The following is a 26,988-nucleotide window of genomic DNA, read 5'->3' on the forward strand; positions in this document are numbered from 1 at the left end:
AATAGTCTGTCAAAATAGTTTGGTAGTGAGCCAATTAGTAACACAGTGTGTTGTAGGAACGCCCCGTTGTTTCATGGGGCTTCATTTTTCCCATCACTAGCTGTCAGCAGTGTTGTATTGAATTCAGCTGTGCAGCAGCTCGAGGGTTAATACATTTTTGCCCCACCTCTTCTTCCTGATTGGCTGTTTCCTGACACATTACATTCTCACAGTGGAAAACTTTCTGGAGTCTCTGATCCAGACCAGCGGAAGTGGATCGGACCAGGAACGTCAGGACAATGGGTGAGTTGCAGCAGCAGCTTAAAGGTGTTTATTACATTGAGTAGTGGGCGGAGCTGCAGCTGCATGAGCTTTAGTTGAGAAGACCTTCCTACTTGATGAGACTGAAGGTGAAGACCAGTTTAAAACTCAGCTGCTCGCAGACAGACAAGTTTTGGTTTAAAGTTGAAAAATAAAAGCAATAGAAATCTATCTGCAGCTACAGATCCACGTTAGTATAATAACACAAACCAGCTGTTCAGCACCAGTTGTGTGCATGTCTTACATTTGCTGTGATGACACATTTTTTACTTTTCACCTGCAGCAAGGGGTTCTCGGAGTAAAAAAGGTAAATCCTATTAATTTTAGAGGCATGGTGTGAATTAACTTTTAGTTGAGGTTAGGAACAGCAACATCGGTTATGGTTATAGGGAATGGGTAAGGCAGAGTAAAGTCACAAAAATGAATGGAAGTCAAACGCGCGCGTGCGTGTGTGTGTGTGTGTTGTATAACACTGCTTGTCAGAGTTACTTCAGTTCTCTGATCCAGATGGCTGAAATATGAGGCAAAAGATCCCATTAGTTGTCTTTGTTAAGTGGAAACACAAGAGTTTTCTGGTCTCTAGAGAAACTCGGCAGACTGGACTACTACAATGATGTTTTGGTCTACTCCAAAACAACAACAAAAAAAGAAATAAAAAAAGCAACTGTAGCTCATTCAGAATGCAGCTGCTAGAGTCTTAACAAGAACCAAGCACATCGCCCCTGTTCTCAAATCTCTACACTGGCTACCAGTAAACTACATAATCTATTTCAAAGTGCTTCTACTGGTTTATAACTCACTCAGTGGCATAGGACCAAAATACATAGACTTAAGAATTCTTTGTCATCATATATACCCAAAACAACATTTTGTTGGTTGCTCTTGGCTTGCAGGCACAATGTTTTACACAGGGAGATAAAACGGTAGTAGATAACCATCTCATTCTAAGAACCCATATGCACACAGTGATGAAATAATGAGAACAAAGATTAAAAACCAGACTGAAACACAAATATGTGGATGCCGATTGCACCGATCCACCCACTAATTGGTAATATTGCACTTGGGTCACTCGATGAGACCTGAGTCTGAAGGTGAGAAACGGTCAACAAAGACTCAGTTAAACAATAACACAGATGATCAGGTAATCAATAATCCAGTTGATTTCATGTCGGATATCCTGGTAGAACCACAGGTCATAACAAAACAGGGTGAAACGATAAAAATTGCAGTTTTTAGGGGCTGGCTCCAGAAAACTGAGTTCCCATTGACTCTTAAAAATGCCAACTTCACACCAGAAATGAGCATTTTTACAACCTGGTTCAAAACATCATTTCAGTTTTAACAGGTCAACTCTGAGGGGGTGATTTTTTGTGTAACTCATACATTTAGATGTAATTAAAGCTTGACAATATGAATTATTAGGAGCATGTTTTTTTGATTGACAGGTTTCATTTGAGGCATCAGCACTAGCAGCTTCCCCTCCCTGCTTGCTCCAGGGAAGGTCTCAGCCTCAAGTTCAGCCTTCGATGGCAGAGGGCGGTAGTAGAGTTGCTCAACCATGGTTTTCCAGCTAAAAGCACCCACCAACCTCCATTAGCTAAGATTAGCTCCAGATTTGCCCAACTAGCTCGTAGCTACATCAGCTCAAAGTTTGAAGGGTTTCAATTATCTGCCACCATTCTCAGCTCCACCTCTTTGCACATTTTTGGATTTTCCAGGAGTGACAATCCACGTGACATGGCCAAGATAGCAATGGTGGGAACTGCCCACTGGGCTATAAGTCAGCTCTTCAGAAACCTACTGTTCCATCCATTTTATATATACAGTCCATGATGTACCTCTAGATCACCATGGTAACAGACACTTAGCTGTGTTACTCATCAGTCAGAAGATCAGGATTTAACATTCAACCTGGTTTTGTTTTGCAGCCAAGTGTTCAGGATGTGGACCGGGATACCGCAGCCCGTTGGACGCCATGAGAGGTGGGTCCATCTGAAGGTGCATTATTTCAGCATCTGTCCTCCTACCTGACTTCAGGCTTTATCATTTTTATCTAAACAAAACTCTGCAAGCAAACTTCCTGAACAACGTGGACTTGTTTTTGTCTTTATGATGGTTCTGATTTTGATCTCATCGTAAAACAGAGTTTCTATTAAACTGGTTCACGTGGAACATGTTGTGGTTCCAAACCTCCAGGGTTCCTTAGTTGGCATGGAGGTCAAACTAGATCTGATCAGAGTTTGAAGCTACTTCTTCAATTACCAACAACTCCTAATCAAATTGAAATGTATTTATCTACTTATCAACCTACTATGTATGACTCGTCTTCACCATATTTATATGTCGATGGTCTTCACTCATCATCTAGAATCTTCTGGTAATGATCACCTGTAAATGGCAACAGCCATGAAACTGATGGGCCGGAGTGAGAGAGTCACTTTTGTGCTTTTAAAATGGACTGCAGTACCCACATTTGACCACAGGATGTCATTCTTACATCATGCATCTTTAACACACATCTCTTTGATCTGGCTTTCAAAGCGAGTTGACCCGAGCATCTTATTAATTCTGTTTAAATGGGTTTTTATCTTATTTGTTTTTACTGTTTTATTCAGTTAGTTGTTTTTATCCTAAGGAAATTTTTAGAAATTATTAGTGCTGTTTTTATTGTTTGTGCCTTTTTTGTATATTACTGTGGGACAGTGCAAACTGTTAGAAATGTTCTATAGAAATAAAAATGACCTTGAGAATCTGATCTGCAGTCCTCCGCTGGGGCAGCAGCATCAGAACCAGTGATTGTGAAAAAAAGACTGGTTCTGTTCTGGGGACTGGGGACAAGTCTGGAGCCTCTAGAGCAGGTTGAGCAAAGGCGGAGGCTTCAGGAAAGGAAGAACATGATAAACAATCTTGATCCTCTACACGACAGAGTGTCTTCAGTCAGAGGCTTCTTCAGATCTGCTGCAACACAGAAGATCCATCCTGCCCACAGCTAGACTCGGTTAAATTAAGCATCAACCAAATGGAACCAGACACCAGGACTCTCTGAAGGAACTAATGAGTAACTGTAACTAATTCTTGGGGAAAATGAAGTACTTTAGAGCTGTTGTTTACTTCTATCTGAAGGCCCCCGGGAGGAGATTGTCTACCTTCCCTGTATCTACCGCAGCACCGGGGTACTGAAACCCGACTACCTGGCAACTGTTGATGTTGACCCAAACTCTCCAACGTACAGCCAGGTAGACCAGAATCACCTGAAGGCTCCTCAATGCTGCAGCAGACTCCTTCTGCTGGTTCTGTAAATGGGTTGTGGAGACTCCTCAGGTGTGTGTGTGTGTGTGTGTGTGCGTGCGTGCAGGTGATCCACCGGCTGCCGATGCCCAACCTTAATGATGAGCTGCATCATTCTGGCTGGAACGCCTGCAGCAGCTGCTTCGGAGACACTTCCAAAACCAGAAACCGTTTGATCCTCCCCTCTCTGATCTCCTCCAGGATCTATGTGATCGATGTCGGGACCGATCCCAGATCCCCAAATATTCACAAGGTCAGGATACTGTTGAAACCTGCTGTTGCCAAGGTGATTGATGCACATCCAACACTGGTGTGTGTGTGTGTGTGCACGTGTGTGCACGTACGTGAGTGTGTTACTTTTCCCAGTTTGTTAACCACTTTGCTCCAGACTGGGAGGAGCTTCCCAGGATCTGAGGGTTCAATGTGGGTCAGGTCTAGAACCAGTTCCTGCTGGATTCTGGTGGTCCACTCAGACTCGAGGCTTACGGTTGTGGTTCTGTCTGCAGATGGTGGAGCCGGTGGACCTGTACTGGAAGTGCGGTCTGGCCAACCCTCACACCAGTCACTGTCTGGGCAGCGGTCAGATTCTGATCAGTTGCATGGGAGACCTCTCTGGAGGGGGAAAAGGTAAGACCTGCTGCAGACCTTGTGATGGATCTAGTTCTGGTCCCGCTGTAATGGATTGGGTCTTTTGCTGCAGGTGGTTTTGTTCTGCTGGACGGTGAGACATTTGAGGTGGTTGGTAACTGGGAGCACCCGGGTGAAGCGGCGCCATTTGGCTACGACTTTTGGTACCAGCCCCGACATAATGTTCTGATCAGCACTGAATGGGGTGCACCCAAAGCCCTGGTCAACGGGTTTAACCCCAATCACGTTAAAGAGGGTGAGTCCTTGGTGTGAGACCAGGTAGCTCAGTCTGGAGACCAGAGCAGTGTTTGAGCTTCCTCCTCAGAAGCTCCTACATCGTACTTCAGTCATGCAGCTGGAATGAGTTGGTATTCCTGATCCTTTCCCTAGACAACCGTAGTGACCATTCAGCTGGAATAGGCCTTGGACACTCCGGTGTTTCTAGAAGAATCTGAGTTGGGTCTAACCGGTTTGCCACAAACACATTCTTCTCTCCTCAGCATCTCACTTTGTGCTGACTCAGGATTTATGATGAAGTCAATGACTTTCCTTTTAAAATCTTACAAGTAAAATTACAGACTTCAAAAAAATAAAAATTTAAAAACCCTTAGGTGTAAACAGGACGTCATGATCCAGGTTCTGATCCTGTTCCATCACTGGAATCTTCTCAGAACCTTTTTTGGAACACATCAGGTCCAGTTACAATCACATCAAAACCATAAAAATATGATTACAGGCTGGTTTTGAACCTCTGGTCTGATTCTGGGCCGATGTTTTACAGCAACCCACACAGAACCGATCCTGACTGTTTCTCCTTTAGAAGCCAAAGAGAAGAAACACAAGATCAGTTTGATGATGATCCTCAGAAACAATAGAACCGAGTCACAAGAAGGTTAAGTCCACTGACTAGGATAAGACCTGTGTCCTGATAACAGTTCTCTTTTCCATCCCAGGTCTTTATGGGTCTTCCCTGCATGTCTGGGACTGGACCACTCACAGAAGGCTGCAGACTGTGGACCTGGGAGAGGACGGTGCCATTCCTCTGGAGATCCGATTCCTCCATGACCCGAACGCCACTGAGGGATACGTGGGGTGTGCTCTTCGAGGATCTGTTTTCAGGTTCTACAGGACACAAGTCAGTTCTGCTGGGATGGTTCTGTTTTAAGTCTTATGAAGCACGAAACCTGCTAACACACACACACACACACACAGCAGATCAATAACAGGACCCGTGCCCACTTACTGTAACACTACTGAGAGGTGTGTGTGTGTGTGTGTGTGTGTGTGTGTGTGTGTGTGTGTGTGTGTGTGTGTGTCAGAAAGGTGACTGGGCTGCAGAGAAAGTCATCAAAGTTCCCAGTAAGAAGGTTGAGGGATGGATGCTACCTGAGATGCCAAGTTAGTCCAATCCCGTTCCTGTCTGACTGTTTACCTGTCTGACCGTTTACCTGACTCTCTGGTCCCGGTTCGTCTCTTTGCAGGTCTCATCACAGACATCTTGATCTCATTGGACGACCGTTTTCTCTACTTCAGCAACTGGCTGCATGGTGACATCAGACAGTATGACATCACTGACCGCCGGAACCCCAAACTGGTTGGCCAGGTCCGATAATGTACCACCTGTCTGAAGCTGAACAGGTGATCTGTTGCAGGGAAATGGCTCACCTGTCTCTCTGTTCCAGTTGTTTCTGGGAGGAAGTATTGTCAGTGATGGACCAGTTAAAGTCCTGGAGGACCCAGAAAAACAAGAGCAGCCCTGCCCCCGTGTCATAAAGGTATCAGAGACTCACCACGCTCACACTCACAGATCTGTGTCAGTCCCACGTATCACCTGTCTGTCCGCCAGGGGAAGCGTATCTCTGGTGGTCCTCAGATGTTGCAGCTCAGTCTGGATGGACGGAGACTTTACGTGACGACATCTCTGTTCAGCGGCTGGGACAAACAGTTTTACCCCGACATGATTAGGTACGGATCCAGCACCTGGGTGAGCGGGACTGGAGCCTGTCCACACGTCTAAGTCGCTCTGTGTTTTTCAGAGAGGGTTCTGTGATGATGCAGATCCATGTGGACTCTGACCATGGAGGTCTCACTCTGAACGAGGACTTCCTGGTGGACTTTGGTAAGGAACCTGATGGTCCAGCTCTGGCCCATGAGCTTCGCTACCCGGGAGGAGACTGCACCTCTGATATCTGGCTGTGAACACATCTGGATCTGCCATAACCACATAATCTGCCAATCATTGAGCTTTTTGTTTGCTTCTCAGATAGTTTGTTGATTTTTGGTTAAAATGAAAAAATTCTTTTACATTTTATAAACAACAACAATAACAATAAAAAATAAACAGTTGTTTTTATCATGAGAATCTTTTCTGGTTGCTGTAATTCACACATTTTTCATTGTGCTTTGTAAAACCTTTGGATGAGCCGTGTCCACAGCTGGATGAGAACGGAATCCTCCACATTCCAGCCTGGTGTATCAAATTCCTGATTGAACGTTTCTGTGGAATTTTCTGCTAGAGCTGGTTTTCCTGATTGCAATTACCAGCAGCTCCCACACCGCAGGACACCAGGAGTTTCCTTTATGTGGTGTATATGGTCCCCAGCATGGTCTCCAGGTGCCCTGGTCTAATGCGTGGTGTCCATGTGTCCTGGTCCACTTTGATGAGCGGCATGGGGAAAAAGAATGTTCAACAAATTAACTTTTTATTGAGTTGACTTACATCAGAAGGTCCACCATACTGAGCTTATCTCAGGATTAAAGGTCAAACCGCAAAATGAAATGGGTAATGATTGATTAGTTAAAGATCCTGTCTCGTTTGAAATGGCTTTGGCATCAACGCTGAACTATTTAGACTTTGGCTTTTCTGTAAATCAAGAGCAGATAGAGGTGCTTAAGTGATTTATTTAGAAGAAGGATGTATTTGCGTCTTCCTCAACTGTGTATGGCGGACGGACCCATTGATTGACTTCTGTAGCGGTGAGTACATCACATTGTTCTTCGTCAGATTAAAGACAACCGTAGATTCCACTCCACAACTGAGCTCTGTCTATGGGTCGTGGCCAGACTAGATTATTTTTATTTGGTAATAAAATATATTATGCTCACAATCAGTCATCTCTAAATTCACATTGGTCCTGTCTGACAGACACTGCTACGCTTGACATTTCTGTTGGCTTCTGTGTACTCTTCTTGTACTTTTGCTGCTCTTGTTTAAGGCATTCTTCTTTTATCTTCTTTCTTCAATTTTCTTCCATGTCTCTGCTGGTATCCATTGTTGTGGGTGTATGACTTAGGGTTCAGTACTTCTTGACATGTTGATGTGACTGCTTCTTTCTGATACAGGACATTTACCATTTACCTTCTTCAAGCAAGGTCAGCCCAAGATGAGTAAGCAGCCCACCGGGAATGCGCCAGAATGCAAGCCAGTCCACTCCTTCAGTCAGTGTTAAGTGTAAAGCGCTTTGAAGCCCTCTGACTTTTTAAGGAGGGGACACATTTCAGTGTAACACCGAAAGCAGTTCCCTTTATTGTTTTCGTCACGTGACCTATGTTCCAGCTTACAGCTAACCGTGCAGCCAACTATTAGCGGCAGGACTTTCATCTGCTGGACAGAGTCCCCCGTTATAACCGTTATGTCTGTCGTCGGTGCGCTCCGGAGCTGCCGTTTCTTCCAAGAGATGCTGCCCAGCGTCCCCTCCGTCTTGTGTCGAAATTACAGCATGGATGTCCCCGCTCCGTTGCTCCGGACTCAGGGCTACGTGGACGGCCGCTGGGTGTCCGCAGCCTCTGTGTTCCCCGTTCTGGACCCAGCTACCGGACTGGAGCTGGCCAGGGTGTCAGACTGCGGCCCGGAGGAGGCTAAGCAGGCGGTGGACGCTGCTTTCCGGGCGTTTCACACCTGGAAGCAGACAACCGCTAAGGTAGGAGGCTCGTCTCTTCTCTGCCGAATTCTGTTTAATTTTAATTTTTTCTGAGCTTTTATTTAACCAAGTGCAAGTATACATCAAGAGAACACAAGAAGTATACATACAGAAGAATACATTTAACAGAACATTCAGCCAGGGGGATTAATTATACAAATATATGTAAAAATCTACAAGTATCAATTGTTTTTAGAGCCTTTTTGTTAACAGATTGATTAATTAGATTTATATATAGTTCTACATCTTTAAGAAAATACGGAAAATATGGCATCTTATTAGCAAATTTACATTTATGTATATGGATTTAGCCAAGAGAAGTAACAAGTTTATTACAAAAAAAGACATACTTTCCTGGGGGACTAAAAAACAGAATAACACATTTTGCCATCTTAAAGAGAAATCCTTAAAAATATGCTGAATAACAAACCTGCTGAACTCCTTCCAAAGCCTGTGTGTGAAAGAGCAGTGCCAAAACATGAGTAAGTTTCTGGATGACCTCCACAAAAACTGCAGTTAACATTAATATCCCTTTTAAACTTCACCATGTAGTGTTTTGCGGTGTAAATTTTATGAAGGATTTTAAATGACACTTCTTTGACTTTATTTATTAACAAATATTTGTGGGGAATCATCCATACTGCCTTCCAGTTGATATCCGGAACATAGCGATTCCAGCATGATGACATATGGGTGCGAAACATACCTTTTTGAAACAGACTGCGTATTTGTTTATTGCTGTTACCACGTCCTTGTAAAAAGCAAACTTTCCCCACTGCTGATTCAGTTGGACCTGGTAGTGTAAATTGAGAAGGTGGTGAGTTATCACAAGTTTTAAACGGCATTAAAGTTCCTGAGGGTACAGCATTCACCACCATTGAGAATTCCTGGGGACTGACAGGAAAGCTGTATCTTGAGAAGAAACTGTTGTAGCTGAGCAGCTGTCCATCCTTATTAAGTATTTGCCGAGTTCTGTTAAATAAAGCGGACCTTTAAAATCTGTGCGTTACACTGGAACCGTGCCCATGCTTGATTTACTTTTACCGGTGAATACAGTTTGTCTCAGCTAAGTCACCGACAGCAGTGACGTCAGAAATATGCTCGTCTGGTGCAGATTATTAATCTGTTTTATGGACCTGGTCTTGTTTTTATTTTATTTTAGTGAAACATTAATAAAGCACTGAACTCAAAATCTCAGTTATTTGTGAAACGTTGGTGCTTCACATGAAACTGCAGCTGTATGGGCTGAAGGTTCTGGGATGTTTCACTAATGATGTTGGAGAACGGTGGAGCTAAGATCCTGCAGCCCTGGGAGACCTGACAGACAAACAGGTGATGGTCAACCAGCTTCAATGTGGAGGTCAACAAATCACAGGACAAGGTGGTGAGATTTAGAGATCCCTCAGACAGAAACGCCAAAAACAAGAAACATGAAAACTCCGGAGGCAGAGGAGGACTAGAAGTTTCTGACAGACTCAGTGATGCTAAACGAGGAGAGTCAAGTTACTTTCAGGCAGGTGTGAAATTGCTGTTAACAAAGAGAACGCTCAAAAATGGAAGAGTTAATTGTTTATTTCCGTGAATCAACAAAAAGCAGTGATTAAACAAAAGAGAAAATCTAAATCAAATCAATGTTTGCCTTCCAAACAGGATGAGTTCTTCTAGGTACACTTGCACACAGTTGAAGGAACTGGGCTGGTTAGGCTTCCTTACATCCTTCTGTCTCTTCATGGATCCTTAGCAGAGGCGTCTGATTGGTTTTCCTGCAGGAGAGGAGTGTCCTGCTAAGGAAGTGGTTCGACCTGCTGACGCTGCACAGAGAACACCTGGCCAGGCTCATCACCTTTGAATGTGTGAGTATCAGCAACACCCGAATGAAGAAACCTTTGAGTGGGTAAACTTCATATGGAGCCCAGGCGGGGCCAGAATGTTTGGAAAATTTAAAAGAAAAATGTTCAAACTGAAAAATAGAAGTTGATTGTTGTGATTTTTTAAAATAAAGCAACAAGAAAGCAGTCCACGATTCAATCAAAAGGTTTAGTTTAAATTTTGCAATATCAAAATGTTCAGGAGTGGGTTAGTGTGGAATGAGGATTACGTCTGGGCCGAGCGGCACCAGTCGTCGACATATTTGATAAAAGATGGAAAACAAGGAAATACGCTGTTGTTTGTGAAGCAAAACCTAAAAACATTAATTAAAAATGAACAGGCCAGTGCCCATCTCCAGCAGTCTTTGGGCAAGCAGGCAGGGTACACCTGCCGGGACAGGTGGGTTTTTTGTTTTGTTTCTTTTTTAAGTCTAAGTTCAAAATTTAAGCCTCACTTTTAACTTTTATTTCTACAGTTTCAGCTAGGGCTGCACAATATTAGGAAAACCTGCAATGTGCGATAAGTGATTAATATTGCGATGGTGATATGACTTGCAATAAATAAATATTTAACTCAAGAACAAAATAAAAAAAATTAAAAACAAAGAAAGAGAAAATTTTACCAAAAAATATCAAAGAAAATGGGAAAATCAGAAGATGTGAGGAAAGGGGAAACGAAATTAGACAAGAAAAAGCAATCGGTAGATCCTGGGAAAAGCAGAACGAAGCCAGCTCCAGTGTTTGCTAACCATCCAAATGAAGTGCCTATAAGAACACACCCGATTGGCCAAATGGGTGAAGAGCTCTATTAGATTGGTCAAAAACGTCATAACACATGTGTAGCAAACATTTAGGCTTGTGGTTTATCCTGTTTTTTGCGATATACGTATTGTGCAGCCCTAGTTTCAGCCAATTTTTTTCACCCAGGAATTTAAAAAATCTGCCTCCACCATGGCCTGGGTTCCATACCTTTACATCAGGGGCCTCATTTATCAAACATACAGGTGCTGGCCAGTAAATTAGAATATCATCAAAAGGTTGAAAATATTTCAGTAATTCCATTCAAAACGTGAAACTTGTACATTATATTCATGCAATGCACACAGACCAATGTATTTCCGATGTTTATTACGTTTAATTTTGATATTCATAAGTGACAACTAATGAAAACTCCAAATTTGGTATCTCAAAAAATTAGAATATTCTGAAAAGGCTGAATATAGAAGACACCTGCTGCCACTCTAATCAGCTGATTTACTCAAAACACCTGCAAAGGCCTTTAAAAGGTCCCTCGGTCTTGTTTTGAAGGCACCACAATCATGGGGAAGACTTCTGACTTAACAGCTGTCCAAAAGACAATCATTGACACCTTGCACAAGGAGGGCAAGACACAAAAGGTGATTGCTAAAGAAGCTGGCTGTTCGCAGAGCTCTGTGTCCAAGCACATTAACAGACAGGCGAAGGGACGGAAAAAATGTGGTAGAAAAAAGTGTACAAGCTCTAGGGATAACCGCACCCTGCAGAGAATTGTGACGACAAACCCATTCAAAAATGTGGGGGAGATCCACAAAGAGTGGACTGCAGCTGGAGTCAGCGCTTCAAGAACCACCACGAGGAGACTCATGAAAGACATGGGATTCAGGTGTCGCATTCCGTGTGTCAAGCCACTCCTGAACAAGAAACAGCGCAAGAAGCGTCTCGCCTGGGCCAAGGACAAAAAGGACTGGACTGATGCTGAGTGGTCCAAAGTTATGTTTTCTGATGAAAGCAAGTTCTGCATTTCCTTTGGAAATCAAGGACCCAGAGTCTGGAGGAAGAGCGGAGAAGCACAGAATCCACGTTGCATGAGGTCCAGTGTAAAGTTTCCACCGTCAGTGATGGTGTGGGGTGCCATGTCATCTGCCGGTGTTGGCCCACTCTGTTTCCTGAGGTCCAGGGTCAGTGCAGCCGTCTACCAGGAAGTTTTAGAGCACTTCATGCTTCCTGCTGCTGACCAACTTTATGGGGATGCAGACTTCACCTTTCAACAGGACTTGGCACCTGCACACAGTGCCAAAACCACCAGCACCTGGTTCAAGGACCATGGTATCCCTGTCCTTGATTGGCCAGCAAACTCGCCTGACCTTAACCCCATAGAAAATCTATGGGGTATTGTGAAGCGGAGGATGCAATACGCTAGACCCAACAATGCAGAGGAGCTGAAGACGACTATCAGAGCAACCTGGGCTCTCATAACACCTGAGCAGTGCCACAGACTGATCGAGTCCATGCCACGCCGCATTACTGCAGTTATTGAGGCAAAAGGAGCCCCGACTAAGTATTGAGTGCTATACATGCACATTCTTTTCATGTTCATTCTTTTCAGTTGGCCAACATTAGAGAAACAAACATTTTTTCATTGGCCTTTAGAATATTCTAATTTTCTGAGATACCAGATTTGATGTTTTCATTGGTTGTCACCTATAAATATCAAAATTAAACGTAATAAACATCGGAAATACATTGGTCTGTGTGCATTGCATGAATATAATGTACAAGTTTCACGTTTTGAATGGAATTACTGAAATATTTTCAACCTTTTGATGATATTCTAATTTACTGGCCAGCACCTGTACTTACGCACAGATCTGTGCGTATTTGGTGCGTAGGAACAATTCTATTCATTGTGTGGTATTTATGTACTTTGTACTTCCTAAATGTTCCTAAATGTAAGAACATCTCTGACCCTGCGTATGCACAGCATCAAATGGCAGAACGGGTAAGCGCAAGGCCAAATGTCTCAGTCATCCAAATGTGTTTCTCATCCACAAATTTTATTTATCCAGTATGTAATTTTGTCAGTGGAAAGACAGCTTTTTTTGCATAATTGGTGCTAAAACCAGTAAGACACCTGTGACCGACAGGCATCTGACATTATGGCTGTTCTGTGTTATTGGAGGATTTACCAGAACATGCACACTGGAGGGAATGTGTTCTCAGTGAGCGCACTGATCACAAAGGAAGTCCTTCTGCTGTGATTTGGGACTCTTTGTGGAGCAACAGAAAAACCACACACATCTGATTCCAGTTCATATTTTATTTTACAACTACGAGAACCCCTCAGAACCTCCTCTGCTCCCCGATCAGACACGCAGCCAGAGTGAATGACAGCTCAGAAGAGGCTGAGGCTGCGCGCTCAGACATTTCCAAATGAAACTAACTCGACTCCTTAACAACCCGTTACTCCACAATTTATCAGATTCATTTTTTTTTTCTGACAGGAGCCTCTCCTTGATCCCGACCGCGTTCATAACCTCTGCAACTTGTTTGGTTCTTTTGCGCTTCGGCAGCCAGTGTTTCGATCTCGCTGTCAGTAGTTTTCTTTTTTTTTTTTCAGGGTAAAACAGGGAATTCCCTCATGTGCTGAGGATGTAGCATGACCAAATATGGTTAATTGAGGGTGTTTCTGTATGTAAATGACGGTGAACGGACACAGGCACCTGGGTACGCACAGGTGGGATTTATTGTCAGACTATTGCGGAGGAACGTGCGTAGGAGAGGCCACCGCACGTTTCATGAATCAGAATTTTGACTGTTCGGTTGTAGGATAGAATATAGGACAGTTTCTCCCAGCGTTTGATAAGTGTGTGTGTGTGTGTGTGTGTGTGTTGCAGGGTAAGCCTCTGCAGGAGTCCCTCGGGGAGGTAACGTATTCAGCATCCTTCCTGGAGTGGTTTTCAGAGGAGGCTCGGCGAATCTATGGAGACATTGTCCCGTCTTCTGCAAACAACAGGAAAGTCCTCCTTCTCAAGCAGCCTGTTGGTGTCGCCTCCATCATCACGCCGGTGAGAAGCACAAACACCTTCATTCTCAGACCCCACTAAAGTCTGATGTTCTAAAGTCCTGATCCAGTCCAGATTTTCCAGTAATCTGTTCAATCTGGTTCAACAGTTCTTCAGACCCAACTCTGAAAGCACAACTCAGCGTGAAGTCCACTGACACGTGTGCTACTGACCTTTTCTTCTGCGTTTTGATGAAGTTCCTAAAAGATTAGATTTAGTCCAGTTTTTTCCTGTAGAACCCGTTCACGACCAGTCCTCCCAGTGAGGAGAACAGGAGGAGAGCCTGAGATGATCTTACACAGCTGTATTGGAGGTGATTCTGTTTGGTTCTGTCTCAGTGGAACTTTCCCAGCGCCATGATCACCAGGAAGGTCGGAGCAGCTCTGGCTGCAGGTTGCACGGTGGTGGTGAAACCAGCCGAGGACACACCGCTGTCGGCTCTGGCTCTGGCTGAGGTCTGAATCCTCTTCAGATCCGTTTCATCAGAACAGAACCAAGCTTCTACATAACTCACCTTAGGAAATTCATCAACTAACTCCTTTTCATTCCACTTCCTAATTCTTCAGCTGGCAGATCAGGCTGGGATCCCACCTGGCGTGGTCAACGTGGTTCCCTGCTCCAGAGACAGAACCCCGTCGGTCGGACAGGTCCTCTGCTCCGACCCACTAGTGGCTAAAATCTCCTTCACTGGATCCACAGCCACTGGGAAGGTAGGAGGTCCTGGTGGGGGAGGGGTTAGGATTAGAACATAAAATGGGAGGTGTCGGATTTGAAGGTGGTACTGGTTGCTTCTCATATCAGGTGTTGCTGAAGATGGCTGCTGACACAGTGAAGAGGGTTTCCATGGAGCTTGGAGGCCACGCCCCCTTCATCGTGTTCAACAGTGCTGATGTGGGCAAGGCAGTAGGCGGAGCCATGGCCTCAAAGTTCAGGAACTCTGGACAGGTAAGTGGGCCAGATTGGATGGGACTGGACCTCCCAGCTGCTGTGATGAGGATCAAACCTGTTTCTGCCTCCTGTAGACGTGTGTGTGTTCAAACCGGTTCTTGGTCCAGAGCGGGATCTATGACCGCTTCGTGGACCAGTTGAGTCGAGCGATGGACTCTGAGCTCCGTTTGGGTCACGGCGCGGAGCCCGACACCACCCTGGGACCTCTGATCAACTCCAGAGCTGCAGAGAAGGTAAACCTGGACCATAGAGCCCAGTTTGATGTACAGCTATGAGGGTAAAACTGAGACGGAACATTCAGGTTTCAGTTTGACGTCCCAGTTCTGTCTGATGTTCTGGCCCGTTACACCTGTCTGACAGGAAGTCTTGTCCCTCAGGTGGTCCATCAAATTTCAGACGCTGTGTCTCAGGGCGCCACGGTTCTGAAAGGCGGGAAACGTTTGGACGGCTCCTTCATGCAGCCCACTCTGCTGGCCGGCGTCACCACCGACATGCTCTGTACGAAGGAGGAAACGTTCGGACCGCTGGTTCCGATCATCAGGTCGGTCCACTAACACAAATCTGCTCCAGAACTTTCATCAGAACTCACAGACTAATCATGAGCTGGGTTTGTGTTGCAGGTTTGAGACTGAAGAGGAGGCTCTAGCTATCGCTAACGGCACCGACGTCGGGCTAGCAGGTGAGGAACCGGGAACTATTTCGCTGAGCGGGGCTGTTCCTAACGGTCCGAATGGTTCTGCCCACAGGTTACTTCTACTCTCAGGACGTGGGTCAGATCTGGCGTGTGGCGGAGGCCCTGGAGGTGGGGATGGTGGGGGTCAACGAGGGGCTCCTCTCCACCCCAGAGGCTGCCTTCGGCGGCATCAAGCAGTCGGGTTTGGGCCGTGAGGGCTCCATGTACGGCGTCCATGAGTACCTGGAGGTTAAGTACATGTGCTTTGGAGGCCTGAAGCCCTGACCTGACCCGACCCGACCCGTAGGCTCATTCTGGGCCAGACTATGAGGTGGTTTCCGTGTCCAGTTCTGCTGTAAGTTGACTTTTAAGGTTCTGGGTCCAAACTGCTGCTAATTAAAAAAATCCAGCAGAACCTGAAAAAGGAGTTTTTACTAAACTTTATTAACACGAACAAAATGGTTCTGGTTTAAGGGTCAGTGGGTCACAGCAGAACCAACCCACTGAGGAGAAATGGGACTTCTAAAGTTCTCTAGTCTGTCTGACATCGGTTCTGATCCAGTCTGTTCGAGCTGCCCTGTCTCTGTTCACATCAGAACTGTTAGTCTTTGTGATCATTGGCAAACAGAACCGGTTCTGGTCTCCGAGTTGATGTGAGACTTTCTGATGGGTTGGGTCTAAATTAAAGCACATGAGGCATCAGAACCTATGCCGACCCATTCCACCAGCGCTGCTATAATGAGTCTAACTCCAGATGTGGGTATAAACCCATTTTATCTGATTGGTTCTGGTTCTGATTATAAAACTTTGATCTAAAATCTGGATTAATAAATCCAGATCCTCTGAAATGAAAAGTTCTTGATCTGAATAAACTGGTTCGGATTAAACCCGACTTTGTCTTTATTCTGGTTCTAGAGTCCATTTACTCCTGTCAAACAAGCCCACCAGGGCTGGAGCTGGAGCTAGTTCCGGGCCTGGAACCAGCACCGGGCCCAGTTAAATGTGAATAAATCCTTCAGATGGATCCAGTCTAAGAGGTTCCCTCACTTGTCCCTCAGGTCTGAGGACAGTACAATGTCTTGTATCTCTGGGAAGAGGATGTTCCATAAAGTCCAATTAGACGGTACCGACTCACGGAGGCAGTCCTCTTAGACAAACCCAAGTTCTGAGGACCTTTGTGTCCTTCAGCCTCCTCAGGTACCCCTCAAGAGGGTGGCCTGGGCGCTGGTCCGGTTCCGGCTGAAGATTGCATCCTGCTCGCTGTCCAGCTCTGATTCGGACATCATGAGGCTGGAGTTGTGCTCCGTGCTGCGGTGTTTAATACCTGAGAAGGAGAATCAAAACAGGTTTCTGCTGGTTCTGAGGAGCAGATGCTACATTTGCTGGAGAAACCAGCAAAGACCAGCTTACGTTGTGTTTTGGTGGTGTGCTGGGCCAGTATGATAGCCCAGAATGGGATGCTGCCCCAAAACACAACATGTGCTGGTAACCAACTATGCTGGTTGTTCCAGCGGTACACCAGACCGCATGAGGTTACAGAACCAAAACCATAGGTAAATCAGAACATGCTGATCTGGGGTTTAGAACCTTGACCTGCCTACTGGGATACATTTATGAATGTTCTCACCAAACTTGGGTTGGTCCAGAACTCTGAGTCAAGCTAGATCAGTGTCTAGACAGCACAGGTTCTGGCCCGTGTGGGTGTGAGGTTCTGCTTCAGACTAGGATGAAGAAACTCACAGAATTTGGGTCGCAGCTCAAGCCTCTCCTGCTCGTCCATGTCATCCAGGATGGTGTAGCGGGTTCTCCTCCTTCCTTTGGCCCGTCTCCCCCTGAAGACAAATGGAGACGGGCAGCAAGCCGCTGGTCTGGGATCAGATTGTTACCTGGAGGTGGGAACTCACCTCCTGCTACAGCAGATGAATGTCCAGCTGAGAGACAGGATGGAGACCATCAAAAGAAAGCTGCTCAGAACCACAAACAGAACCCTCCACTCTGAAGAGAAAGACCAGAACCGTCTGGATCCGGATCAGATTGTTAAGACTTCTTAGTGCTAAAAGTCCAGGGGCCTCGTTTATCAAGCTTGCTTACGCACAAAACGGGGTCGGAAAACTGCGTAAGCAACTTTCCACACAAACTTTGGGATTTATAAAAGAAAACTTAGCGGAAAAATGTGCGCAACTTTAAGTTGACTAAGGACCTTGCTTACGCACATGTTGGACATGGAGAGCACCTGCAGTGCTGCTGCTGAGAAGGATACAATTATGAATTCCAGCAGCATTATCACTTGCACTGCTTCGTTTTCACACAGAACAAGACTGCACACACACACGCGCACACACAGCCTGTAGGCAGAATACGGAATGCTGAATATCAGCAGGGGGGCAGATTGAGACAGAATGTCATGCATCTGTGACAGTGAGTGTCCTGTCACTGTGACCTGATTGATCATGCGCCCTGGCTACTTGGACAAGGGAGATCTCCATTTGGCTGACTGGTTAGTGCGCATGACTTACACCCGGGAGTCTGGGGATTGAATCCTGAATGGACCATTTTTTTTAGATCCGCCACAGAGCTCTCTGAACTCACAGCATTGACGGCTTCAGCAACGCTGTACCACTCCGTGGATTTTCTATTTGTTTTGCAAAAGCACTTCCTTTCATTTCTCCACCTCACCCACAAGTACCTAAATTTCTGCTTGTGAAATAGCGCTTCCTTGATCTACGGTCGTGATCTTAATGGCGGAGCGCTGCAACGAGCCGGCTTATGTATATGCATGAGATCCACAAGGCACTTTGCATTGACTATTTATGGCAGAAAGTGGGCGTGTTGAGGGCGGGATGTGACTCAGAAACAGCTGAGAACCTCTCTGGTTAGTCTCTGATTTATGAAGCGGAGATTGCGTGCAGCTGTGCGAACTCCATGTTTGATAGGTCACAAACCTACTTGGCGTAAGTACATTTTGTTTGCTGAGCTTACGTATGGTTTTAGTAAGGATTCTACGCAATGTTTGATGAATGAGACCCCTGGAGCAGTTCTGAAGAATTAAAACAGACCTACCACAATTACTCTCCCCGTCACCAAGGTAACGACGAATCAGATTCTCAGTCCAGAATGGGTCACACACACACTGCTTGGTGATTGGATCACACTGACCCTGCCCTGAACAGCTCAGCTGACACACTAAACATAAACAAACAGAAGCAAACTCCAGCATCATCTGGAACAAATCAGATTAAAGCATCATTTCCTGTCCTATGAAAAGGCTGCAGCTCTGACCCGGTTCTTCAGCGGTCCCGGTGGTATAACTCACCAACGGTGTCGATTCTAAGGACCCGGAACAGCAGGTAGTCACTCTTCTCTCTGAGCAGCTGCTTCCTCAGCATAACCGCCAGTTTGGAAGCAGAAACAGGTCCAGATGGGCCTCGGACGGAAAAACGCAGAACCGAGCTGCAGTTAGAACAAAATAAGTCTGTCAGAAACACTCAGAGTCTGTCAGAAACCAGTACAGGTTCTGGTACCTGAGGTGAGTCCGCTCCTGCAGAACCCGGACCTGGATGTCTTGGTCCAGGACGTGGATCAGAGCGGCGAGCTGTCGGACCACTGTGTCCCTCTGAGCCACACTCACCTGGGAAACCGGCACCAGAAGCTCCAGCTCCACCTGCTCCGACCCGCCGGGCTCTACGAAGACACACACAGCTATTAGTAATAATTTATAATCTACTTGCCCTCTCTAGGCTCCATCAAATATTTAACATAAACTTTCATTGTTCTGCTGATGAGACTCCACCACTCAGGGATTAGGTCTCAGGTTCTTTAAAATGTTCACAAAGTCTGCTTTAGGGTAGGCAGGAACCTTCCACTGGCTAAAGAGAACACTACCGTTTCCCATCTGGACCAGATAAAAAGCCTTGGTTACATTCTAGACACTACGTTGTCCTACCATTTGCATATCAGTGCAGTTATCCGTTCAGTCCACCACCTTCGAAATATTAATCATGCATCTGTCGCTCGCTAATCACGCTAGCCGCCATCTTAAATTGTCTGGTCACTTCTACTACAACTACTAATGCCCTCCTCATTGGTTTGCCACAGACGTCCTTACACAAACTTCAACTGGTTCTAAACTCTGCAGCTCGTATCATCACTGGAACACCCATCTCTAATCACATCACCCCCGTTACCCAGCAGCTACACTAGCTGCTGATAAAAGCTTAACTTAAAACCCACCTGTTTAAATCCCTTTTTTAGAAATGTGCCTTCAGTACAGTTCATTAAGGGTTCTGCTGCTCTGACAGCCCTCATCTGCATATACCTTATACCTTATATTAGCTTATATGCACCGGAGGATTTGTTCTCTTTATTATTATTCTTCTGCGGACGTTAATGCGGCTCAAACTGCAGAATGCATCCCACAAGTTTTACATCAGAACAACCGGCTCGGCTGTGGGAGGTGTGCTATTATTATTAAGAGTTTGGATTTAGCATGGCAAACCTGTTATCATAACACATCCATATTTTTTTTCATTTTGGGTGTGTTCGTTAGGCATGTGTTCATTTCCTGTGTGTTCAGTATGTGTGTGTTTATTAACATTTTATAGGGTCAACATTTGTGGGGGTGCCCACTGCTGTTTGAGCCGCAATGTGCACCCCCACAAATGTTACATTAAAACGACTGGCTTGTTAGCAGGAAGTGTTTTTTCATCCCATCGTCACCTGAAAATCAAGATTTTGGGTTAATCACCCTAATGTCACCCCAATAACATGATTTTGGGGCGTATATCACACATGGACACTAACTTGTGCCAGCGGACAGGTCCCTTTTAAATTCTTCTTCCACTGACGTTAATGCGACTTGAATGGCAGCGTGCACCGTGACAATTTACACATCAAAACGAGCGGCTTGGCTGTGGGAGGTGTGCTCTTACTTTTCTAAGCAATCCGATTTAACATGGCGTAATTTGCAAAAAACATTGAAAAAAATTAATTCCTCCATTCTAAATTTGCTTAATTATTCAATTAATTGAGTAGATAACTAATTAGCAAAAAACATAATCCAATATCATGATTTTGAGTTTTTAACCGATTTCACCCAAAAATCATTATTTTGGGTTGTTAACTCAAAGTCACCCGAATATCATTATTTGGCCTCTATAGCACGTGGCCACTTTCTTGTGCCAGGTGGCAGGTGCCTTTCTAAAATTTCTTTAGGAATTTTCTAGTTATTATTATTAGTGCGACGGTGGCACAGGAGTTAAGTGCTCGCCCTGTAATCGGAAGGTTGCAGGTTCGATTCTCGCTCAGTCTGTCGCTGTCGTTGTGTCCTTGGGCAAGACACTTAACCCACGTTGCCTGCTGGTGGTGGTCGGAGGGACCGGTGGCGCCAGTGCTCGGCAGCACCCCAGGGCAGCTGTGGCTACATCGTAGCTCATCCCCACCAGTGTGTGAATGTGTGTGTGAAAGGGTGAATGACTGATTGTGTTGTAAAGCGCCTTGGGGGGTTTCAAGAACTCTAGAAGGCGCTATATCAAATACAGGCCATTTAGTTAGTTGGACCCAGCGAAACCCTGAGAACCCAGCAGAACAAGAACCCACCTGGTCGGACCTCCACAGTGGCTGTGGCAGTGTTGGAGCGGCCCAAAGCGTCGGTCACCTTTAGCTGGAACAGGTAGGTTCCTTCAACCAAGTCTGACAGGTACAGCCAGGCACGGGTCCCAGAACCAAACAGCACCAGCTGCAAGTTTCAAACGAGTTTCAAGTCGAAACCAAACCAGTCACATGACCTGAATTTGATCTGGTTTGTTTTGTATCGACCACAAACTGTAATCTGATTACAATTACATTGTTAAAATTACTGAGACATTTGAGTATTTATTGATTTATTGTTATCTGAATATGTTCAGACTGAATCAAATTCTGATTTCAGGCCCAGTTTGTAACTCGATCCAATTTCCTGGGTCAGGTTTCATGTCTGAGGCGATACCTACCCCGGCTGCTGGACTCTGGTTGTCTCTGGTCCACAGGAAGTGGACCTGGGTCTGGTCTCCTCCCGTCACTGAGCCTCTCAGGACCAGAGAGTTATTGGGCAGAGTGAGGACATGGCTGCCGCTGGCATGAGCGACTGGTGGGGTGGGAGTCCTAGCTGCAGGGGGAGGAGCTGCACATCAGAGACGGGTTTTAACAAAGAGATCAGAAGTTCTGGAACAAGCTCACCTTCTTGGACCCTAACTGTCAGCAAGGCACTGTCCATCGCCCCCTGCTGGTCACTCACTGTCAGTCTGAAGGTGTAGTATCCAGCTTGGATACCCGTCAACATGGCGACAGCTTGATCTGCATCCTCCAGCTTCAGCCCAGGACAACCACTGCAGAGGTCCACAACAGAACTCTTTGTCAGATTATGAACGGTTCCTGAATGAGTCAGAACCAAAGTCCAGCTTAAACTGGTCCTACCGCACCACCTCCCAGTGGTAGCTGCTGATGCTGCGGTCATCGGTGCTGCTGCTGCCGTTGAGCAAAATGCTGCTCAGAGGGAGAAACAACTTCCTGTCAGGACCTACGATGGCAGTCGGGGGCCTGTTTGACCCACTGACCTCTGAAAAGACAGAAAGACAATTTTTTTTAACCATCAAATCAGAATCGGGGGTCCTGAATCAGGATCCGTTCCAAATAAAAATAATTTTTAACCCAAAACTGGCTCTAAAATCTGCTGCACACTGAGCTTTAGATCAGAACCGCCAATTAGCCCCACTGGGTCAAAGTCCAACTCGTTAAACAGAACCAGAGCAGCAGTCAGCCTCCTCAAAACAAATTAAAAAAAATTCATAAACACAGGATCTAATGTTGGGATCAGGATTGGATGGTTCTAATTCCAACTCATCCAGTTCTAATCAAATGGGCAAAATCGGACCATGGAACTAGAACCGGGTTCATAAACATACCTACAGAGTTTGTGATGGGAGTGCTGACAGCTGAGGAGGTTCCAGGTGGGTCAGAGGTCAGGTCCTGTAGCAGCGGAATGGTGGTGGGTGTTTGGGACTGAAGAAACCATAACAGGTCTGTAACAGAACCAAACACTTTCTGTCCCATTGGATTGTTTGACTTTAAAATCAGTTGTGGGGAAAGGAACCAGAACATTGAACTGGACCTGTCGTGCTGGAGACATCAGACGGACTTGATGGTTCCAGTAGGAGCCTCGCTGTGGTCAGATCCACAGGGTTTCCCAGGGATGGAGCCAGGGGCGGGCCTGCTACTGAAAGACGGCAAACTGGTTCCAGGTAAACCTGCTTGATCTCACCTGTTTGATGATGAGGGAGTGGTCTGCACCACGGTTCTAACAACAGGTACTAGAACCTGTCCAGTGGTGGATGTGGCAAACTGGTTTTCTAAATGTTCTCCTGAAAGCTCAGGTCCACCTACCTGCCTCTGCTATGGTGATGATGTCATGGTGTGATGTCAAAACATTTCTGGGGATGGAGTCCTGAGGTTTCAGAGTTGTGGAACCTGAGCTGCTCCAGGATTTCATCTGGAAAAAAAATGGGATGAAATCTTGTTGATTATCTTTGCTGAGATCGGATCAGTTCCGTTTTTTTTTAGACAGAACGGGTTTTAAATCTTCACTCACCCCTTCCTCAGCAGCAGCAGAAGAAACTGTTGGTGGTTCAGTTCTGTTTTCATCTCCCTGACCCAACATTTCCAGAAAGGTTGGGTTGATTTGTGTCACACTGTTCTGTTTAGGCGTCGTTTCGGAACCGGCCTCTGATGTTATCTGACTAGCATCACCCGGAGCCCGACCCGCCTCTGAGCCTCCCTCTGAGTATTCCACATCCAGAATCCTGGGGTCCGAGAAGTCTGGTTGGGTTCCATCAAACAGGGCGAGACCTTTCAGGGCTTCCAGGTCCCTGCCAGGCCCCCAGCCGCCACCATATTCCTCTCCTCTCACTAAAGACTGAAGCAGCAAAGTCTGAGGCGATGAGGACCTCTGCAGGAAGGCCAGAACCGAGTCGGAACCGGGCCTAACCTGGGGTTGGCAGTTTGCCTCCTGCTGGCAGCTCAGAATGTAGCAGCGACCTTTAAAGACCCAGGCCAGGTCGTACCCGGGCAGGTCGCAGCACGCCGCCACACACTGTGGCAGAGATGTTACACCGGCCACATGTATGATCCCGCTGCTCTCCACCGCTGGAGAAACCACCGCCTCTGGAAATGTGGCCCCCTGCCAGCATGGAGGTGCCATTACAGCTGCAGAGACAAGTCTGAATTTATTCTTAAATCAGTGCCAATTCAAAAACAACAAAACCCAGACTGTTTTGACGCAGACCAAAATTTCACAAAGTAAAATAAAGACGTTGTGGTTGGGTCAATCTAGGCATGATGAAAACTTGGAGGAATGGCCCTTTAACCAAAATGTAATCACAGTGTTGGCCTGCATGAAGGCATCAAAAACCACATAAAACTAAACGTACTTACAGAGATACATAAGTCAGCACTGATCGTACTTTTAAAACCAAACCGATTATCAGCTGTCTCTAAACACTCAGCAAAATATGCTCAAACACTTTAGATAACACACTCGCCAGGACTACTGGTCTGCAGTTATCAATAAAAGATGTTTTTTCTATTACCACAAGCACCAAAACAACTGATAACGTGATCTGATAAGATGCTTCAAAAAGACAGTAGACTAGCATACTTCAGGGGCTTCCTTTTCGACTTTCACGAAACTCCTGAAGACCCTGCCCTTCAGAGAGCATCTTCTAACCTAGCACCCTCCCTGCACCCATCCCCCCTCTCTACTGTCAACTCCTTGTTCCCTCCTCTCCATGATGCATCATGCTGCCTCACTGCCACCTACGACTGACTGGAAATTGGTTGTTGTTGTTAGCCTCAAGGGCAACATGCCGATTATCACTTGTAAGTCGCTTTGGACAAAAGCGTCTGCTAAATACATAAACATAAACATGTGCTCTGCTGATAACTGGTCGAGGCCAAACACTTGGTTTAATTACAGTTTCTGAATAGCAAGACGGACTTCATCAGCTTAGACAATTGTGCAATAGTTGTAGTCAACAATGAACCATTGAGCTTGAACTCCTTCCAAAACTCAGAAGCTTTACTATTCTGGAGTTTGTTGCTAGCGAGTTTGCCCATATTGTTGAGCAACCTTAAATTTAGCGTTAGCAGTTTTCTTAAAGGCTCCATATCGTGCTATTTTAAACCTTTGAGAGCAAAAGTCGGCACAGTTTATGATCAAATATTACCGTTGGTACCATTGAGGTGTCATTAATCTTAAATTAGAGGTATTTCTGTCAGGCTGAATTTATACCCGGAAATAAAACACTTAGTTTTGATTAAACTCCGCCCACACCTGCTCTGACAAAACGTGCCTACAACAGCATCTTAGGCATCTTAGTTGCTGTATTGCTATGGTAGTCCGGTGGTAAAGGTGTTTGCCTTCCATCTCAGTTTTGTCATGTGCTGATGTGGGTTCAAATTTATTTAGCCAGCTGAAGCAGATTTAATGTTTTTATATTTTAGTTTTAATATTTTCTGTAAAATATTTTGTGTTTAAACATCTTTGAATTTAGTCATTTCCAATCAGCATTTTAGTTGATTTACTCTGGTCACCTCACATGGACTCACACTGACTAAATAAACAAAGCAAAAACAAACAAACAAACAGAATAGTTCTTATATTTTAAACAGTTTACCAGTAAATGACTGAAAACATCATACTGGCATGTGTAGCTAAATAAGAAGAAAAAAGCTACTGTTGAGAGACCAGGATGTAAACCTGTGAAAAAGCTGCATGCCAGCCCAGCACACTTAGCACTAGACTACCAAGTCTGTGACATGATACTAGTCACCTGAGCTGGCCAACGGAGAAAGGTTTCAGACCAGAGACTAGCTTCCAGGGTTGGTGCAGTGTCTGGTGTAGGGAGCAGGAAGATGGAGCAATGTTCCACTTATACATTAGGCTGTTTTAGAAATTTAAAACTAAAATTCAAAATTTGCAGTTGAAACAGGAAAATGCATGAATGCAGCCAAAAACGGGTTTGGGGGTATTTTTCATGAGGAAATAATATTATGTGCTAAAAAGCTTTAAAAAGTGGATTTTCAATGATAAGGCCCCTTTAATCTCCAAGATCATACCAGATATTTGTTTTCCAGCAGCAACTCCATCCTTAGAAGCTGCTCTGGACTCAGAGGCATGTTCAGTCCACTCTGGAAACAGCTCATATTTCATTGTCCCTCTTTTGGCAGAGAAATCTGCTGTCATTACTTCAGAAGTTCACATTATGACACTGCATACTTAGTTTCTGTGTTTACAATTACATATGTGCATCATCATAACATCATTCCTTCTTGGAAGGAGCGGCTCATTCTCTGAGCCCACCTGTAGGACCATCAGCTTGTGTTCCTGAGCACGTGACAAATAACCCTTGAATGAATGAATAAGCTTTTAAAAACTTGATTACACATATCTGCATCCAGATAACACACACACACACACACACACACACACACACACACACACACACACACACACACACTTTTTTTAAATAATACATCTGCAGATTAGAATCTGTAATTTCTGAAGACGGTAACAACGTATCAGGTGTACGTACGTTACACCACGTCTGTTGTATTTGGTTTTTCAGTGAACAAGACAACTGAAGGAGGTTCTGCTCAGGTATGATTTCGAGGGAAATTAACATTTTTAAAATAAAATTAAATCATTGAGTTTCAGTTCTAGAGGATGTTTTACCTTCCATGACGTGCAGCAGCAGGAATGTTTTCTCCCACATGGTGACGCAGGTAATCTGCAGCGCTGAGCATAAACCGGAAGACAGTGAATTGAAGCAGGACGCGGAGAGTTTCAGCACCACAGGACCGGACAGCGCCACCTGGAGCCCCGCCCATAGTAACCGAAATCACATTGAATGTCTGTGCCGAAATCTCCCCCTGACAGGTGAAGGGTACGGCTCCATAAACGAACAGCAAAGTTTATCACATGTACGGTTAATGGCAGTAGCTCCATCTTCTCTCGTTGTTTAAAACGGGAATCTTACAGATTTATTTCCTCTAAACAAACGCATCAAAGATGCTTCATGACTTTATTTTAATCACAATGATTCAAAAACAAAAATTCTCAACTACAGGATGAAAATCATTTTCTGTTTTTAAAAGGAATTTTAAAATGGTGAGACTGACACAGCAGCATGCGTCAACAAACCGGCAGAAAACACCTTTGGCGCCAGGTGGGCGTCTCTCCTGTCACAGGAAACACTCACCTCACCCACTAGCTTTCCCCACCTTTAATTCTCCTTCTTTCATCTTTGAAGAAAAATGCAAAGCTAACAAAAATAATCTCCTTCTCTACATCTGGTTTGATGTCAATTTGGTGAAACTAGCATTTGCAGTCCTAAACGTCTTTTTTTAAAAAAAAAAACTAAAATAACTTTTTGCAGCCGTTCGAAAATAAGCACTTTGTTGGCATCAAACTGTGTCTTTAAAATTCATGGTCATCATATGCAAAATCCATG

The 26,988-nt window shown here is 45.2% G+C and overlaps 3 protein-coding genes across 7 annotated transcripts; 2 read left to right on the plus strand and 1 right to left on the minus strand.

Annotated features, from left to right (window-relative positions):
• Positions 1-202: 202 nt before the first annotated feature.
• Positions 203-6,564, plus strand: selenbp1 (selenium binding protein 1). 2 transcript variants are annotated; one of them, XM_015949574.3, is made up of 12 exons: positions 203-282; positions 2,232-2,285; positions 3,427-3,539; positions 3,659-3,844; positions 4,098-4,218; positions 4,292-4,474; positions 5,172-5,353; positions 5,538-5,616; positions 5,700-5,821; positions 5,901-5,993; positions 6,065-6,183; positions 6,255-6,564. In XM_015949574.3, exons 1-12 carry the CDS (start codon positions 279-281, stop codon positions 6,415-6,417), a joined length of 1,419 nt encoding a protein of 472 aa, XP_015805060.3. In that variant the 5' UTR covers positions 203-278; the 3' UTR covers positions 6,418-6,564. The 2 variants fall into 2 exon arrangements, with proteins under 2 accessions (XP_015805060.3, XP_054596672.2); XM_054740697.2 differs by having other exon boundaries at positions 205-282; positions 2,232-2,284; positions 3,423-3,539.
• A 459-nt stretch (positions 6,565-7,023) lies between these two features.
• aldh5a1 (aldehyde dehydrogenase 5 family, member A1 (succinate-semialdehyde dehydrogenase)) lies at positions 7,024-16,335 on the plus strand. Its single transcript, XM_054740696.2, has 12 exons — positions 7,024-7,194; positions 7,561-7,656; positions 7,775-8,138; positions 9,908-9,991; positions 13,660-13,830; positions 14,166-14,282; positions 14,394-14,537; positions 14,629-14,772; positions 14,850-15,008; positions 15,153-15,316; positions 15,396-15,454; positions 15,522-16,335. The coding sequence occupies exons 2-12, from the start codon at positions 7,634-7,636 to the stop codon at positions 15,731-15,733; spliced, it is 1,641 nt and encodes a 546-aa protein (XP_054596671.2). The 5' UTR covers positions 7,024-7,194; positions 7,561-7,633; the 3' UTR covers positions 15,734-16,335.
• Positions 16,336-16,485: 150 nt separating this feature from the next.
• Positions 16,486-26,335, minus strand: kiaa0319 (KIAA0319 ortholog). Of its 4 annotated transcripts, none has more exons than XM_070550962.1 (15): positions 26,211-26,335; positions 23,070-23,683; positions 22,865-22,970; positions 22,593-22,694; positions 22,387-22,503; positions 21,899-22,040; positions 21,662-21,810; positions 21,436-21,590; positions 21,044-21,182; positions 18,970-19,129; positions 18,762-18,898; positions 18,509-18,631; positions 17,353-17,443; positions 17,189-17,280; positions 16,486-16,772 (listed from the first exon to the last, which is right to left on the minus strand). In XM_070550962.1, the coding sequence occupies exons 1-15, from the start codon at positions 26,248-26,250 to the stop codon at positions 16,642-16,644; spliced, it is 2,298 nt and encodes a 765-aa protein (XP_070407063.1). In that variant the 5' UTR covers positions 26,251-26,335; the 3' UTR covers positions 16,486-16,641. The 4 variants fall into 4 exon arrangements, with proteins under 4 accessions (XP_070407063.1, XP_070407062.1, XP_054596670.2 ...); XM_070550961.1 differs by having other exon boundaries at positions 22,593-22,697; XM_054740695.2 differs by having other exon boundaries at positions 17,353-17,379; positions 22,593-22,742.
• Between the last annotated feature and the right edge of the window lie 653 nt (positions 26,336-26,988).

Source organism: Nothobranchius furzeri, chromosome 5, assembly GCF_043380555.1.
Source record: "Nothobranchius furzeri strain GRZ-AD chromosome 5, NfurGRZ-RIMD1, whole genome shotgun sequence".
Classification (NCBI taxonomy): Eukaryota; Metazoa; Chordata; class Actinopteri; order Cyprinodontiformes; family Nothobranchiidae; genus Nothobranchius; species Nothobranchius furzeri.